The sequence below is a fragment of the Bacillus rossius genome (genome assembly GCF_032445375.1).
Source record: "Bacillus rossius redtenbacheri isolate Brsri chromosome 9 unlocalized genomic scaffold, Brsri_v3 Brsri_v3_scf9_1, whole genome shotgun sequence".
Taxonomy (NCBI): Eukaryota; Metazoa; Arthropoda; class Insecta; order Phasmatodea; family Bacillidae; genus Bacillus; species Bacillus rossius.
The window spans coordinates 12,940,322-12,959,049 of NW_026962012.1; the positions used below are offsets into that span (position 1 = coordinate 12,940,322).

The following is an 18,728-nucleotide window of genomic DNA, read 5'->3' on the forward strand; positions in this document are numbered from 1 at the left end:
AAATATGCTGATTTGCAATTCATTATTTACAAATGGCACCTCGACAGACAACTGCCTTTGTTAAAAATATTAAATATAAAGTTTGTATTAATGTAATACATATTAGTGCACCAACCATGAATTATATTGAACTTAAAAAGTGAAAATGCTTTGAGGTTTTATAACTTTAAAAATAAGCGCACTGCATCCACTATGACACTTTTTTGACAGTTCTATTGGCAAATAAGCCTTCAATGTCAGGACCAAAGATTTTACTAAACAACTTGCATAAACTGCCTATTTCTTAAGATTGGTCTGTCCAGGCAAACTATCTCATGCTAAAATACAATGGTATTTAAAACAAGTTGTAATGAACTAATCTAAACAAGAGGAATGTTGGTCTTCTGAAAAACAAATCGGTAATGGTTCCATATCACATATCCAAGTTTATCCCTTGATTATGTATGATTGATCTTGTTGGGCATGATGCTTGCCAATTTAATTTAATATGTCGAAAGATCCTAGACATAACAAAAATATTACAATACATCAATGTTAGGAAGTAAAAAAATTCATTTTCGGATTTTCATTTAATCTGATAATATGATCATAGTTCATTGTTACATCACAATTTTTAAAATTAAAACAGCAAGCATCATGTACCACACGATCAATGTATTCAGGATCATGGTATTAGGATCAAGGGATAGGCTTGAATACACTATACAAAACTTTTACCAAAGAATCATTATGGAAATATACAGACTAAAAACAGGAAACACTGTGCTGAAATTAAAACCAAAATAATGATAACAACTCTTAAACAAACTAAAAACTTTGCCAGCCCAGTAATATGCGACCTGACGGCCAAGGTCGAAATATACTCGAAAGAATCTCAATGTGATGGCTTGATTGGTGCTTTATTACTGAAGGTGAAACAGATTCACTGTTCGAGAAAATCTTCCACGGACTATTGGAAGAACAAAATCCAGCTTTTGTTTAAGGTGAAACAGTGTGAAACTGGTGTCAGGAAGGATGGACCGAGGACTTGAACCAGAGCAAGCTGCTCCGTGTGTACTTGCATTCTGCGACGAGAACAGCTGGGTGCGGCAGCGCTGTGCGGCGGGCGGGGTGGACTGGCTGAGCCCACAGCCGGCCCAGGCAGAGGTCGGGACCCGAGCCTCCCCTCTCTGGGGCTTGCCCTGCATCGCTGCCAACACGCACACACACAGTCCAGCCTCCACACAACACTGCACTGGCCCCAGCACAGGTTACACATGTTGCACTCCTGCACGAAGCTTCCGTGCCATGCGTACTTCTTTCACTGTTTCAATATCTGTTGTTTGAACATAAAAATATAATATTCAGAGTTCCCAGCTAGTATGAAAAGTGGCATAGAATTGCAAGAGTAAAACTGTTGATGCACTCCTATTTCAACCGTATTTACCTGAAAAGCCTATTTCCAATAAATACTTCCCCAAGATCTTAAAGAGTATTGGAGAGCTACTAAATAAAGATGTAAGGGGTACTATCTCACTTCAAGTAAATATGAGAGATACTACCAGACAATCATAGATGATTTCTCATATTTCTTTCTGTGTTGTGTATTTGCCCAAGACTAAAGCAGAGGCTGAAAAAAATGTAATCAATTACTTTAAACAAATGGACTCCCAGTTTGGAACAGATTTTGCTAGTCTTATAAGATATGAGAATGGGAAGAGGGGGGGGGGGGGGGGGGGGGGGAGTTTTCTTCAACAAAATTCATATAATTTTGTTCCAAGAAAGGTGACCAGTTAGAATATACATAAATAAATTAAAATTAAAACAATTGGTGTTAGTGAGAAAATGAATAAGACACTACTTGACAAAGTGAAGTCAATGTTTGTTAAAACAAAGCTATCAAAACATCTGTAGGGCGAAGCCATACGCACTGCAGCATACAAACTCAATTGTTCCCCGAATACAGCACTTTAGAACAATCCCTGCACAACATTTTCTTGGGAAAGTGGACCTTGCAAACATGAAAATCTTTGGTGCTAAATCATGGGCAATAAAATTGCCTCAGAAAGACAAGATGTATCCAAGAGACAAACGAACAAGGATGTCTGGCTATAGTGCAAAAATGGCTATTGAGTACGGGACCCTGTAACATTAGTGTGCAAGTATCAAAACATGTGACATTCTATGAGACTGTGTTCTACAGAGAAGGAAAACATGTTAAACCAATTATTAGATTTGGCGAAGAAAACCCTAAAAAGCCATAGTGGTATCAGAAAACAAAGAAAAACTTTATTCTGTGGGATAAACGCCTACTGCGGCAGAAAGTGTCTAGTTTTATGGATTCAAAGATGAGAATGAGAACCCACCAAACCTACGAGGAGAATAATAAATCAAGACAATTTGAAAATAATATATATTGTATGTTGCTTACTGCTTGGTGAGAGTGTGTGATCCACAGACTTAAGCAGTACAAGAAGTGAGGAATGGAGAAAAGCAATTCAGAAAGAACTAGAATCACATAAATATTCCAGAAAGGGCAAGAAATCCATTGTCAAAATAAAAAAAGTTTACCTTTCTTGTTAACTACCATAGTAAATAGTATTTAAAATCCAGAAAGATTTTACATAAATGTTACCTATGGTCGTTGAGGTTTTTCCAAACTGGAAATCTACACAAGCTTTTACAAAACATGTTTTCTACACAAGACTATATGGAAATTACCCCCTACTAGAATATGTTTGTCCTGCTGTCATGAAATATCTTTTAAATACCAAGCTCTAAACCTTAGTTTAACTTAAAGATTGCAGTTTGTTTTTATTTCAAAAAGGATGAATATATTTCACCAGTACAACTAGTTGAAAGAGAAAGAAAATGTCGAAGGATCACTTCATAGAAAACAGCAAGGAAGAAATAAAGGTACAATGTGGGAGACATAGAACCAGTCATAACCTGTACACATGAGTAAGGAGATGAACTCTACAGCAAACATTTGAGATCTCAATATAATACATCAATACTAACAGCAGAAAGATCACCAACAGAACCAACCTCTCCCTAATTTTCCAATTGGTTAAAAATGGTTGTTTACTATAACTGCACAATCTTGCAGGTTACAGAAATACAATTGTTGTACATTATACTTGGCTGAATCGTTTCTCAAGGAAAAAACTACCATTCATAATAACAGATGTAAGAGTTCTGCGATATAAAAAAAAAGTCAGTGTGAAAACCTGGCGGATCCAGTGCAAGGGCGGGGGAGTCATAGCAGCATGTTCCTCCACCCCCCCCCCCCCCCCCCCCCAACCTGAAAAACAGATTTTCTCCAAATTCCTTACAAGTAGTTTACAAAACTTACTTTAGTATTTTACTGCAGTTCTATAACACGACATTTTTTTACCACAAATAAAATTTACTAAATATTTAAATTGTAAATATACTAAAATTGATTTAAAAAATTTAATTTGGCCCTCCAATGACCATCAATATAGATCCGCCCTTGGTGTGAAAATTAGTTATGCTGATCCTGCCATAGAAGTTAAACCATTGAAACGTAGTGTTAGGTACCTCAAAACTATGGACAAAGCAGTACAAGTAAAATATTGAAACTATATATTGAGAAAAAAAGTGAAGATATTAAAAAGCTCATGACTGACACATGTTCTATAAAAGCCAGTTTTTTATGAACAGATTTTCAAACACTGTAAAAAAAATTATGACAATACCAAAACTGTCAAGTATGATTAAAGAAGGATTTCTAATGTTTAAATGTTGAACACTGTACAGGTATGTGCATCTTTCACCTGATAATACAGTCCATTAATTAAAAAAAAAAATGATATTCTACTACAGCTGGATTATTATTTAAATTATGTCATTATGTACAAAACATATCACTTTTTAAGTAAAATAAATTAATTTTTGAAGTATTAATTTCTTAAAATATTATTTCTCTTCGCAAAAATTATAAAATTATTATGTCAGTATGTTAGAATGTAGATAGAGTTTTGATAAATTTCATTAGAAAAATAATTTTTTTCCACCAAATTATAAAAATTAAATAAAGCATTTTACTATGACAATGTGTGTAGTAGACCTTATGTCCTGATTTGTGGTGATTTTTTATAACTTCAAATTGTAATTATTTTAGGATCATCATAAAAATAAACTTATTGCTTCTCCTGAAAAATTTAACTTAAAAAAAAAGGAGTTATAACACCCCTCAACTGTCGTGAGATATGTCTGTTGTATTCCACACCCAACCTCAACACTCGGCAATGAAAAACCAACACAACTGTTCACTGCGCCCACTGCATGAAGCTCTTATTGACAGCTGTGAATTGCAAAATAACTAACAAAATGCACACAAAAAATTTAGGAAATAAAATTAAGACCTTAGTCAATTTTTTTTTTCCAGTTGTCATTTACCTTGTGCAGCCAACACTTTTTTCTGGTCATAGTTTCGTAGCTGCGTCAGTGGTGATTGCAACACGTCGTCATACTTCCCTTCTTGTGAGCTGCTGTCAGAAGGGTCTGCAAATGTATACAATATGTATCAATTTTCAGCAGCACAAAATTAAACTTAACTGTTATTTATAAATTTTAAGGGTGCACTAAATTAAATTTCTTAACTTGACTTTATCAGTAAACAATCATATTGGCAAAAATCTACTTTTAAAACACACAATTTGAAGTAAAATACTCTTTGATACCAAAGTAATTAATAGAGACTGAGGAATGAAGCAAATAAATACAGTAGAGATGGAATAAATTATTTGGGAAATTTGTAAGAAAAAACAGTGCACTTCAATGTTTGCCAAGTTTCCCACGTGTAAAAAATCTGAGTTCAACCCCAGTGGTAATAAATCCACACTGCCTTTGTGGAATGCAAGTGAACTGACCATTCAACAAACAAAGTCCTCCTAGGTCACTGATAATGATACAATTATCTAATTTATATTGTTACGAGTGGGAAAACTGGTTCAAATAGGTTAGCCAATCAACTAACTACAGTTTTATTTTTTAACTAATAACTACACTATTTCTTAATTCACAACTATCTAAATGTTCATCCACAAATTAATTGCAGCTTTGTAAATCCATGTTTTACTCTACCCACTAGAGCTCAGCTCGTCTCTCACCGCGCACCTCTGTCTGAACACACTGCCTTGCACTACTCACTCGTCTGCGCGCATCGCACATCTGCATCGACCCGATGCACCAATCTTTGTCACGTGAAGTGCGTCGCTCACCATTTGCCATCACTCGCCAAGGGGTCACTCACCCTCTTCACTTCACTGTCCTCACAGGTCAGTCGCTACATTTTCATGCCTGCCAAGTCTCGCCCCGAGAAGGTCTCACGTAGCCCTCCCAAGTGTCGCATCTTAAGAACTCTCGACTTAACAGTTGAAGCTCAGAGAACAATGGCGTCCTAGTTACGCGACTTAATGCAGAAGGGGCTCTGGGAACATGTCGTAACTTCCGAGACATGCAAAGAATCTCCAGTCTCACTGGGAAAGCACTGGGGAAGGGAGGTAGCGAGGCATCGCTGCTAATTGGATATGGTGTGTAGCAGTAATGGAGGGATGAACACTACCTGTACCACATCCGCAGGCAGGCCCGGACTGGCTGGCCATCATCGCTAGAGTCCTCTAACACTGTTAAACCATCAAGATGCTGGGTATAAAATGAAAAATAATTAATTTTGAGCTATAGTTTAAAACTTATTGTTATTGACCACATAAGTACGAGTGCTAATTTTATCAGAAAACTTTTCATAATTTTAGATATTTTGTGGTTGCTAAAAAAATATTTTGCGTGTCTTGCCAATTAATTTGCACTATAATCCGTGAAATTTATCGACATTACTGCACAGTCTCTTGGCACTAGGTACATTTTATATTACTTGAACCTTTTCAACTGTAATGACCATGTATCATTGCCCCCTACTATACTTCACATTTAAATTAGACTATTTTTTGTTTAATTTTTTTGTAAATATTTTTATATAATTATTATTTTCAATATTTTGTTGGTGTTGTAATGATTATTATTAATTAAGTTTATGTTTAGTAGGGTTTTATTATTTGTCTACTTTTATAATTTAAAATTAACATGTGTATTATTAACATTCTTTATATTTTTAAAGCATAGTATGGATAGTTGGACGGTAAATTTCGAGAACATACTAGAAGGAGCGAGAAGAAAGGAGGACATGGGCGCAACACGTTGTCGCCAGCAGGTCATTCGTCACACCTCAAAATAGTGAGTCACTGGAAAATCCCAGCACGGGAACGCACAACTGTGCAGCAATGAACTGGAACTTTCGCTGGGCGCTGTCTTGCCAACCAATCAGGGCGAACCTTGAGGTGGCGTGATGCGTCTCCCCATGCCAGTATTGTTCGGGAAATAATGTGATTGGTCGGTCGGCCCGGAGGGTTACCTCCCTTTGATTTGTTCTTGTAAAGGGACGGTAACTGCGTGGTGCGTGACAATTGTGTAGTCGTCGGACCGATGTTATGTCCGGCTGCGGAAACTCAATAAAAAATGTAACTTGCAATAAGAATTAAAAAAAAAATATGAACGAATTTTAATAATGTTTTCAATTGTGTATTTGTTATTATTCCGGGTTGCCAAACCTGCCCAACTCTGGACTGTAACAACCATTCCATTCTTCAACATTCCCACCACTCCTATGTCCACTCATCCTACTAACCAAACACCCTTGAAAGTGCACACATGCCAAAACTGGACATTATACAAATACAGAAAACAGGTAATGTAATTGTAAGGTAGGAAATGACTTTCATGGACCAGGGAGCGATGCATAATTTTCACTCTGAAGTGAAGTTAACTATATTTATTAAATAGGAGGTGGTTTTCCAAAACAAATGGATTAGTGGATGTGTATGCATAGCAACTGCCATCCAGCACATTCATCTTTGAGTTGTCATGCAGGTGGAGCCTAAGTGTTTTATCATAAAAATTGACAAACAGTGGATTTTTTTTTTGAGCGGGTAGATTCCCACCAGATACAAATGCAAGTGCAATGTGTTCTGTAAGTATAATGGAAGTTGACAACCAGGCTCTCTTTTGAATCGTGAACCTGAGGCAGCTGTAGCGCTCTTTGTGCCAACGAGTGAACAGCCACAGACAACCACCACAGCATAAGTATAGTTAGGCTGTCACAACTTCTCTAATCATATAGATGTTAATATTCTTTATTATTGTAAACGGAGGTAACAACAATTAAGACCTGCCAACTGAATCCGCTAAAACTCCTCTATTACATACTATTTGTTATCACATCACACATAATATAAAATAGATCCACTATTCACAGGAACTTGCTGATTTTAATGTTAGAAAGTTTCAACATTTATTATAGATAATTTGCTCATGATTCAAGTGAACAGTCTCGTATTTATATTTAATGTGAGAATATAAAATGAAGAGAGGCATCAAAAAATTTAATTCAGGTTAGCAAAAGACCATTATAAATTATAGTTTCATTACCTCCAGCACAGTTTGTTTATTTCAGGAGATTTTTGTTCATGTCTTTCATAACCAGTCCAATTTATTTACTTTTCCGTAACTTCCGTGACATGTAGACACTATGTATGTCATAATTTAGCATAAGTGTTCAAATGTAATCATAACCATGCGACCAGCAATGAAAATAGTGCATTTACACCATACGTCCTGTGTTGCATTTAGGGATGAGAAATAAATTAAGGTTGGTAGATATGTCGCAGATAGAGATGTGGAGTGAGGTAGGGTTGGTAGGTGTGTTGGAGTATTGCTGGATCAGCATAATGGAGTAGGAAGCATGACTCTAAACTGAATAATTAAGTGTACTGGAAAAAGGGGAGTTAAGCTCATTAAACGACAGTACATACAATTTACATGCACAAAAATGCAAACTACAACATGAAATAAGCCTGAACTATGTACATACTGAGGGTTGTGGTCGAGAATCCACCGCTATTGGCCGATGGACTGACAGGACTCGATAAGCCACTCGTGTTGCCCATCAGCGGATACACTAAAACAACAAAATTGTGTGCTCACAAAAACTTCATTATTATACAGGATAATTATAAAGTATTTGAAACATTTAAAAAAATCTGTACAGTGAAAGTACTTGGAGAGTACTTTGAGAGTTGTTCTTTCACGCGGTATATAATTTGTTACGTTTTTCTTTTCCATTTCGCTGTACAGATTTTATGAAATGTTTCACAGACTTTATAATTACCCTGTATTACGAGGGGTTTAGCAAATATACAAATTTTAAGCTTTCCATTACATACAGTAAGACCCTGTTATAATGTAGTGCTTATTATGTTTTCCTGCTTGTAACATATTTTTAAGTTCCGACATTTTCTCCATTAGGAAAACGTATTTATAACCTGCATTTAACATTTCACAAATGGTGCCTTTTCTGCTTAGAGCATTTACTTTCCAAAATTTAATAAATGCAAAGAAAAAATACCAACTATTCAAACACTTATCCCATTTGTGAAATTTAACATGTTAATATGTTTACTTTACACTTTATGTACATTTTTGTTTGCAATCACTGTTATAACATAAATGTAGATTCTTCATATAAGATATGCAAAAACAAAATGTAAGTCTGCCAGAAAATTAGCCCTACACATTAGTGCTGGCTAATGCTGAGTAGTCAATATATTGGAGGTACATAATGTTCACACTTTCACAATGAAAACTGTTGGCACCCTTTTCTTGAAAAAAAATTCTTCTGTCCCTTAACATTCTATTGTGTTTTCAGATGTACATACGTAGCCTTACAATATTTTAGTTTGCTAACTAACAAAACAAAAGAAAACTATGTTTTCTATTGCTGATACAGAGTTTAATTTATTTTATTCGTAAGCAGGAATCTCAAAATTGCACATTTTAAAGAGGCAAAGGAATTGGAAATTGGCTTTCCCACTCTGAATGTAGTCTTCACAAATCGGGAGACAATTTTACAGAAATGTGTTTGTATCATTAAAGGCAAATAAAACAGAAGCTGAAAGTATCATTAAGTTAAAAAATTGTTTGTTTGGTTAAGCAAAGTTGAGCGAGAGTACCCCATCAGTGGTTTCAACATTAAATATGTTTATTGTTTACATAGCTTGATGAGTCCTTTGGTAAAAAGTTAAACACCGAACAGTACTAAATTGATATTTGTTTATGTTTTCCTGCTCAAAATGATTTTTCCATATGCCCCCTTAAAAAATGTTATATAGTATATACTATAATTTATTCCCCAAAACCATTTAAAATTTTTTTTAAAGTAATTGTTTTTGGATTATTATTTTATTGCTAGTACAAACAAGTTAATGGTATGTATTCCTACCATGTATGAGCATTGATTCTGTAATATTTTTTTTTTTTAAATAGATAGTTAATTTAAAAACTGAAATTCTTTAAAGCTAACAATCAATGAACAAATGAATAAGGCTTCACAAAAAACAGCACTATAAAAGCCACTGATAATTGAATCCAAAAAATTGTTAAATTCCCAGGCATAGTTTCAAGTATGTGCATACTATATTTAAAAACATAATAGGTTCTGGAAACCATGCAACACTTTCATGAAACATCATACATCGTGACTGAGCAAGGCTGCTCAACGATAAAATGACTTATTTAGGTGTACCTGAGTTCAATAACAAGTTAAGTTTATCATAACTTATGGTTTTCCATTATTTCCCAAAGTCACTTAGGCAAATAATGGCCGTACAGTTAATTTAGTCCATGTCTGATCACTTCCACAACTTTTAAAGCATGTGGCCACCTCTAATGACCTTGACAAAGGAGCGTAGAATCAAGAATGTAAGGAATTACAATTCTCTATGCTAACATGCCACTATCTGGGGGAAGGGGAGGGGAGGTACTGTTGCATGCTGTGAAGTTGGCGGCAATGCCGAGGTAAGGTGGCAAGTATAATGGAGTGAGAATGCTTGTAACGAACAGAATGTCTTAATAACTTTACATGCATACATGCAGTGCGTTATCAGTTGGTTATTAAAACCCTGTGTGTTAGTGTTGGACGATAACTGATAGCAGATACTGATTCAGTTAACAATACATTTCTCTACATGTTCCGATCACTCATACAAAAAACCGATTTAATACTTTTTTTAGATAATCATAGTGCAACTCTTTAGTAATTCAATATTTTTAAATAATAAGAAAGAACCTTAATAAAATTCTCTGTTAAAAGATTTTTGGTAAATGACAAAAAAAGTATTTTATGGCATAACATTTGTGGATAGCACAATACACATTATCATGGGCGTGGATTCTGGGGGAGGGGGGGGGGGAGACAGCCCCCACCTCCATTACCTCTCTGAATGGGTCCGCTTGCGCTTGCAAAATCATAACCGTGAAATGGAATGGTAAACTTTATCTACGGAACTATGAACAGGTAAACAGAACTTGAATGGATGAAATCAATTTAATTTTTTTCATGTGTATTGGTTTTTTAATTATCGCTTGAAAAGATTACATTGGATATCCAGAAAATTGGGAATATCGGCCGATACCTTTACTAATAGATTACACTGGTGCATGACTACTATGTACGTGTTCAGTGCTTAAAACAAAACAGAGATGCTCACCGCCAGCGTTGAAGTCGGGGCTGTCCGAGGCCAGCGACTGGCTGCTGGAGAACATGCTGCTGTAGCCGCTGCTGTAGCCGGTGCTGGGTGGCGCCAGGGGCGGCGCCAGGTGGTGCCGGCCAGTCAGCAGCTGCAGCGGCGCCAGGCACTGCCCCCAGCGGGGCAGCCCCAGCGGGAAGCCCGACAGCGCACTGAACCCCCCGTTGAACGCGTACAGGCTCGGGAACGGGCTGGCGTTAGTCATGCAGTCTGCAACACGCAGTCGTCGCTTGCTCGCACCGTGCAGCCACACTGTGTTCCCTGCCATCCTGTAGCTTCACTGCTTCAGAACAGTGGTTTGTGGAACTTGCACGAATCAGAATTCATTAACTTCAGATGCTCGCAAGAAATAATCCGTGATTTCCTTTCAGTGATAACATAATAGCCTGGAACCTGTTGATGTGTAAGAAAATTCTTGTCAATGAAAACTGAAAACATTTAATGCTCAAAATTTATTAAGTCTATCCCCCCCCCCCCCCCCCCATCCGCATGAAACTATAGTAAATTCCAACTAATTTGAAAATTATAAGTTTATTATTTGTTTTCCTTTCAGTTTGGTGCCGAACCTAGGGGCTATTTTATACCTCACTGTACCTGTTGTTAGATGCCAAACTCCCATCATGCGACACGTAAAGGCCAGTGCAGCGAGGGTAATGGTGGCAAAACGAGTGCATCTAGGATAGGCAGTGGGAAAATGAGTGCATCGAGGGTGGGCAGTGGGAAAATGAGTGCATCGAGGGTGGGCAGTGGAAAAATGAGTGCATCGAGGGTGGGCAGTGGGAAAATAAGTGCATCGAGGGTGGGCAGTGGGAAAATGAGTGCAGCAAGGGTGGGCAGTGGGGAAGTGAGTGCAATGTTGAGGAACACGCCCTGTGCACCGACATTCCCCCCCTTGCAATTCTCTTTGCTACCCTCCCAGGTCGCAAGGAACACAGTTGCTCTGACAGGCTATCACAGCAGTATTGGTATAAAGCCAGAGCTTCAGAGCCAAGACCATACCCATCACCTTGCTAGTGACATATCCCATGGCCTTTTGCTCTCTGATAGTGTATTTATATACAGTAAACAGCTCCCCCACAGGTTGGCATCATCATTGCCATAACAACTGCTACCGAACATGTTAAATCCTATTAGCAAGCCAAATGACAAAGTTCAAGAAGTCATTATAACAAACCTGTCTTAATACTGAGGCCAGCAGTCTTGTCAGTGATAAATTTCAGCTCTAATTTTTTAACATTTTTTTTAATAAAAATATTTATATATTTTTTTAATTTACTTGTAGTCCCACTAGGTTAGATATATATTTATATTTAATTGTTGACACAGTCCTGGTAAATTAGGATATAAATTTTAAATCAATTTTTTTAAATTACGTATTTACTATTTACAAAATGATATTCTAGTTTTAGTTTTCAAATGATAAAATTTCATTGAGCCATGGACACTTAGTTGAGCTGTAAACAGCATGCAAAGTTAGACTTAGTTGAACAGTTTGGAGTCAGATTGCACCTGTGAGGGTGACTGTCATGAAGAAATAACACTTAAGTCTGCAAGTGCAGTCTGCATGAATATTGTACGGGAGAACTGCTGTCTTGACTACCGCGGCGCGAGGTCGGTTGGTGGACGCCGGGTGTGACGCCAGTTTAAGTGCGGTAAAATTGCAATTTCGCACTGCCATGAAGAACATGGCTGTGTTGAAGAAAGAGGCTAGCCTGAGTGGACTTTCATCGCTCTGTCATACTTGAGCCATATGGAGTGTATGGCTAGTATGGTACACTACATGCAAACCACAAACTGCAAGTGATATCTGCTCCGATTTTTACTTCACGGTGATGGTTTTTTGCATGGACGGTGTTCAGCATAACAGTTAATATCTGGACACTGCATGCATTTTCAGATGTTTTGGAGTTACACCTACTTTGAGTGGTATGTCACATCAGCAATTTTAAAGTGTATTTCAGTGGCAATGTGGAGCGACAATTAATTTAGTCATGCCACAAACTATGGTAAAATACAACCTGTTGTAGAAGGTTGTTAACAAGCTAAGTATTACTCGGCCAAGATACCAATGTATTTCGAAAGAAAGAGTTCGCGCACGAAAGAGACAGAGTAAGTAGCTGACCTGGCCAATCGGTGACGAGCAGCAGGTGGCGAGCCGGCTATCGCCAAGTACAGTCAGCGATGCGTGACAAGTGAACACGTCAGTTCATCCGGCGTGGTTAAAGTGTGAGTTCGCGAATTGGAATGTAAGGTTGCTGCTTGCGTTATCAACTATCGAGTGGAATATATGCATTAATAACGTTATACAATAATGGCATAATCTAGGATAACGCGTCCGACTATTCATAGTCAAGCACGTGAAATTATAGGAAATGTTATTTCATATTTTGATGCAGAGAAGCTTGCTGGAAAACACGCACATCCAATCGAAAATTCTACAAAACGAGCTGCTGCTGCGACTGGAAAATCTGTGGGAACAATATGCAAAATACGTAAGGAAATGAGCATAGCAAAACTAACAAATACACAAGTATGTACACCGGGCAAACAACAGAAGACAAACCGTAAAAAAATTGTTCTGGATGATTTTGATTTGTGTGTTGTTCGACGTACAGTTCAAAACTTTTATGCCTATCGAAAGGAAGTGCCAACATTGAAGAAATTACTGTATTTATTGCGGAAAGAAATCGATTTTGCTGGAAGTAGAGAAACGTTGCGGAAAATATTAAAACAGATTGGCTTCCGATTTAAGAAATGCAAAGACAAGAGACTAGTATTGATGGAAAGGACAGATATTGTCACTTGGAGGGGAAGGTATTGGCGACGAATGAGGGAAAATGACAGTTTAGGTGAGAATAAATTACCAGTTGTATATGTTGATTAAACATGGATACATGCAGCATACACTGTGAGCAAATGCTGGCCAGATCCAGATACGCAGGGTGTACTTAAGAACGACAGAGCAGCACACAGATGGATTATTGTGCACGCTGGTTCGGTTTCAGGTTTTGTCCCTGGCACATTCTTAATCTTCAAATCCAAATGTAAAAGCGGAGATTATCACGATGAGATGAATTATGATAACTTTTCCAAGTGGGTACTTGAACAGCTTATACCTAATCTTCCCACACATTGCATTGTTGTAATGGATAATGCATCCTACCATTCAGTGCAGATTAATAAAGCCCCGACTGTGGCATCGCGCAAGGTGCAAATTCAAGAGTGGCTGAATAGCAACATTGCTTATGAAGAAGACATGACAAAGTCAGAATTACTTAACATCGTCAAGTGCCAACGCCCGTCTCCGAAATATCGTGTGGACGACATCCTTGAAAGACATGGTCACGAAGTAGTCAGGTTGCCACTGTATCATTGTAATTTAAATGCAATTGAATATATCTGGAACATTGTGAAATCTCGTGTGTCGGACAAAAACGTTTCACAAAAAGCCGACCATATACAAATGTTGACAGAAGAAGCCATTAACAGCATTTGTGAAAACGACTGGACGGCAGCTGTGTCACATGTTAAACGAGAAGAGGAGTACTGGAAAAACGACCAATGCATTGAAGAGGAAATGGAAAAATTTATAATACGTCTAAACGGTGACAGTGAAAGTGAAAGCGATGTTTGTGAAGATACTGACAGTTCCAGTGATGACAGTGGTGGAAGATCTTCGGATGGTGCACTTTCAGGCTTCGAGTGTCTGAACTAGGCAGTTGTAAGTACAAGTGTATTAATTAAACATCTTTGTTGTGCTATGAGTGCGTTAGATGTAAATGGTAGGCCAGATGCCATTCCATTTGTATTTATATGTTCAACAAACAGCAATTGTCTACTTGTTATGTTTGTGGACCAGTTGCTGTTTGCATGTAACCTGAAAGTACCTATATTCTAATTCTGCGGATGTGTATTCTATAACAAACGTATTTCACTTGAATATGTAGGAAATAGGTGGAACGAAACGTGAAATCAGCTAATATAGTGGCTGTGTTATTGACGTAGGTCCATAACAGTTTTCACCGAGTGTACCGCTCCCGCCTATAGTGTGTTACTCAGGGAGGGGACTGGAGGAGGTGTCAACACTTCCCCTCACGGGATACATTGTTAGCTTGGGGGCGTTATACATTTATACCCTTTGGTAGTATGAATAGAGACTATGATGATTTAAGTTATGTACTTGGTAAATATCATGCATGGAACTTATCTCAACAAAAGTTTAAATGAGTCAATTTCAGAAACTGCTGGTATTTTGGTGTCATTGCAATTGTGACAGAAAAATAGCACAGCAGAAATCAGACTTAGTATTTTAGCCCCAATATGAAGTAATTTTTGAGATAGGCTTACATATTTAATTATGTTAAATATGTGTAATTTTTAAATAACATTTTAATTTAATTTTAAATTTGCTAATCGTCATAGTAAGCTGAGTACCCGAGCAAATATTAGATCAGTGGTTCCCAAACTTTCAGATGGCGACCCACCTTTCCTTATAGAAATACCTCCACGGTCCATCGGTCCATGGTGGAGTAAAAAACCTTATTTGTATCGTATCCCTTCCTTATGTATAAATAATTTACCATCAAATATTGCATATATATATATATATATATATATATATATATATATATATATATATATGGTTTTTTTTAAAGATACTGATTGATTATTTATAAATAATTTGTGTTCAGATTTGAAAAATGGTTAATAAAATATAAGCACAGCAAAACAGTTATTTATTTAACAATATATATTTTTGCACACAATTCGAGTTGTTTCGATTTTTCTTATCTTTTCTGATGGTTTATTCGATGGTTTCTGGTAGTTTTAGGATCGAGTCGCGACCCACCTGTAACTCTTCCGCAACCCACTAGTGGGTTGCGACCCACAATTTGGGAACCGCTGTATTAGATAATTGTAAAAGTGGGACTGCCTAATATTTTATTCTTATATTATATGCTTTATGTTAACTTCATGGTTTATAAAATCATGCATTTGTATATTTTTAATATTTATGCTTTAAAATATTGAAGTTATTATATTGTTACGAACGTGACATTGGCCAGGACACGTGCAGGTGCAGAGCTGGCTGGCGACTGCCGCAATATGATGTGCTGCGCGCGCCTGGAAGATAATGAGGATTGTCGCTTTTCCCCCTCCTTCCCACCACTCCCCACGCGGCAACCTGCCTGACACGTAACTGAAACCTGACAGATGCGGAGTTACGTGAACCGGCGACACGTGTTTAAAAGATTTCTGCCCTCAGGACGGCTCGCTCGGAATGACGCGACTGGCCCCGGCCGCTCTCGTGAGTTCTGGAATTGTGCCAGGGCCTATATATATGCCCGAGGATGTCAGGGCAGGGAGTCAGTAGAGTTCAGAGAGAGAGTTCAGGCGGGAGCCTTCCCGCAGCGGAGCTTCCGGGGCCATAGTGTCGCGGGTGCGGCAGAGTGGCGAAGTCCTTGGACGAAGGTTCCAGGGCAGGGAGTGAGTGAGTTCAGTGAAGTCGGGAGTTTTACCGCGGCTGAGTTTCCGGGCATTAGTGTCGCGGGCGCGGCGGAGTTCCGAGTGAAGTTCTGAGAGAGGCGTCGAGTGGGATCTCGGCGAAGGGAATTGACGGCGACGGCGGAGTATGGCGACGGAGTCCTGCGGAGGAGATTCACGAGGGGCGCTGGTGGTGAGAGTTGCGCCAGAGGTGCGGCCCAGCGAGGTGTGTGGATTGTAATCAACAAGTGACTGAGGAAGCAACATCATTTTTAAGTGCAATTGATTATTCGCCATTTTAGAAGATTAATTGTAAGTGACATAAGTAGTGGCCATCAATAAAACTGTATAGTGTAATAAAATCTTTAATTGGGCTATCCTTTACGAACCCCACGGTAAATCTTAACAATATAGTCACCTACCAGTTTAGCAAGACACTATTGTGTTTAAACTCGTGTTGGTAATTTTCGTATGTTGTTACTTTTGAATGCAAATAAAATTGCAATATGCTTTCAACACTGCTTTACACTTTTTGCTAATTTAATGTGTGTCATCCCAATAACAGGCTCCAGTAAAACTTTTAAAATCTGCTCTGCTTTAAAGTCTTTGATTTTATAGTCATTTACACTGGTTCTTTAGATTATTTTGAAAGGTTTAGGTATGTTGCTAAAATGGTTCATTTGATGTGAAACTTCAACCAGAGTGTGATGAAGTTGTGTACCCATGCTTAATATGCTGAGACACCAGCAGTGGTGTATATATATAGGTAGTCAAAATATAAATAAGTAAAATTTTAAACACATTTTAACATGAATGACAGAGGTAGATTCCAAAATGTTCACATTAGCCACCTAGCACTAAATTTTTACATCTAGGTCACTTGCATACTGTATTAAAACACTGTCAAAAGCAATGCTAGCAACAGCTATGGTACAAACATCGCACATTAGATGCCAAGTTCATTGCTAAGTCACTGATCCTCCGAGAAGACACAATGGTAGAGGTGGTTGGACATGATCGAAAACTTACCATTCAAGAAGTTAATTCTTGAAGACTCCGGAATGTAGTAGGTGGCCGGTATCTGGGCCACAACTCTTGGTTCATCCAAGCGAAGAAGCTTCCTGCGAGCTTCATATATATTTGCTGCATCATAAAAATATCATAGAAATTACATTTGTGCACTAACTGACTACACCAATTTATGCATAAAATCACTATAAATACATCTTAAAATCAACGAGAAAGTATATTTGCTAATGTACTTATCTTTGTGGCAGACTAAAAACAATATTGTCATCAGACCTAACTATTTTAACATATTTGCAATGGTATTAAAGTAGAGGAATATCATCACAGAGTAATGCAGGCAACCGACCTTTGACTGTTCCATTTTAAAATAATTTTAAAAACTTCGTGAAAACTAAGATGCTACACAGTGAAATTTTTAAACTGAACCGATTTGAGGTGATTACAACAACTGTTAAAAGTTACACATTTCAAATGTCTGTTAAAACAGTAAGTTACATGGCCACTGCTGGGTCATGCGTTCTTATAGCACAGTTTGCAACCAGCTGGTCGTCTGAAGCAACATATTTGGCTAGACATACAGTGGTGTACCTGATTTATATACTGTTTTCTACCTACTTTTACATAAAGAAATGCATTTTTTCATACATTTTTACAGTCATCTAAATATTTAGTGTGGGTTTAATGGTTTTAAACTATTTATAAAACATCATGCCCAGATGTTGTAAGACATGAACACTACAGTGCCTTCAAGAATATTACGATAAATTTTAGTTTTGATTATAGTATTGAATTTTTTTTATTTTATGTGCAGTACAAAAGGAGTACGGTAACTTTTTTTAATAAAATGTTTGTTGCGTGAAATAGACGATAAAAGTTAAGTCTTATTGACCTAGAAAGTAAGAATGCAAAATCAAAACACTTGGGATATAGTTCATGCCAGAAGTCTTGCAAATTGGAGCCCATTGTCATAAGCACTCAAGTTGCCAGGAATGAACATGCAAAACCAAACTAACGTTAGGCGGAGCAAAGTACAGCCACATTAATTATCATAAGAAAACATTGACCATTGTAATGGCACTGCTGTGTGTATTTATTTAAAATGGATGTAAATATCAATATACTTTTTATCAGAGTGTTCCAATGAGTTTCACAAAAGGAAATTTAGGCATCAATTCATTGCAAGAAACTCCACTATTTCAGTCATATCACTAATGTTTTTTTTTCCAGTTTTTCATACAATTCTTCACAGTGGTTTTCCATCCATCCTATTCATAAACATTCGGGGTTGAATCTATTGTCGCATACATCATTAGTGCTCAATGAGGAGTCCCCTTGCCAGTTTGGGTGATAATGGTAGTTTGTGAACTGAAAATACTTCCAAACCTTGTCAGCTTTTATCTACCAGTTCTTACATTGATTATTATAATGGTTTGTCGAATTTAAACCTTGTTTTATATCAAAAATTAATCAAATGGGTTTTGTGGTAATCAGTCATACCCTGAAGAACGAAAACTAAAAAATATAGATTAAAATGGTTAATTAACCAACCACTTGGAAATAACATTGAAA

The 18,728-nt window shown here is 37.4% G+C and overlaps 1 protein-coding gene across 2 annotated transcripts in view; it reads right to left on the reverse strand.

The window, feature by feature from the left end:
- The window catches only part of LOC134542691 (protein bicaudal C), an 84,632-nt gene that overhangs the window by 12,177 nt on the left and 53,727 nt on the right, over nt 1–18,728 (reverse strand). For both annotated transcript variants that reach the window (XM_063387157.1, XM_063387156.1), the window contains exons 9-13: nt 17,160–17,273; nt 10,608–10,856; nt 7,934–8,020; nt 4,405–4,509; nt 1,062–1,189 (exon numbers count right to left, since the gene is read on the reverse strand). In XM_063387157.1, the coding sequence (XP_063243227.1) occupies nt 1,062–1,189; nt 4,405–4,509; nt 7,934–8,020; nt 10,608–10,856; nt 17,160–17,273 (683 nt within the window). The remainder of the gene's footprint in view (nt 1–1,061; nt 1,190–4,404; nt 4,510–7,933; nt 8,021–10,607; nt 10,857–17,159; nt 17,274–18,728) is intronic.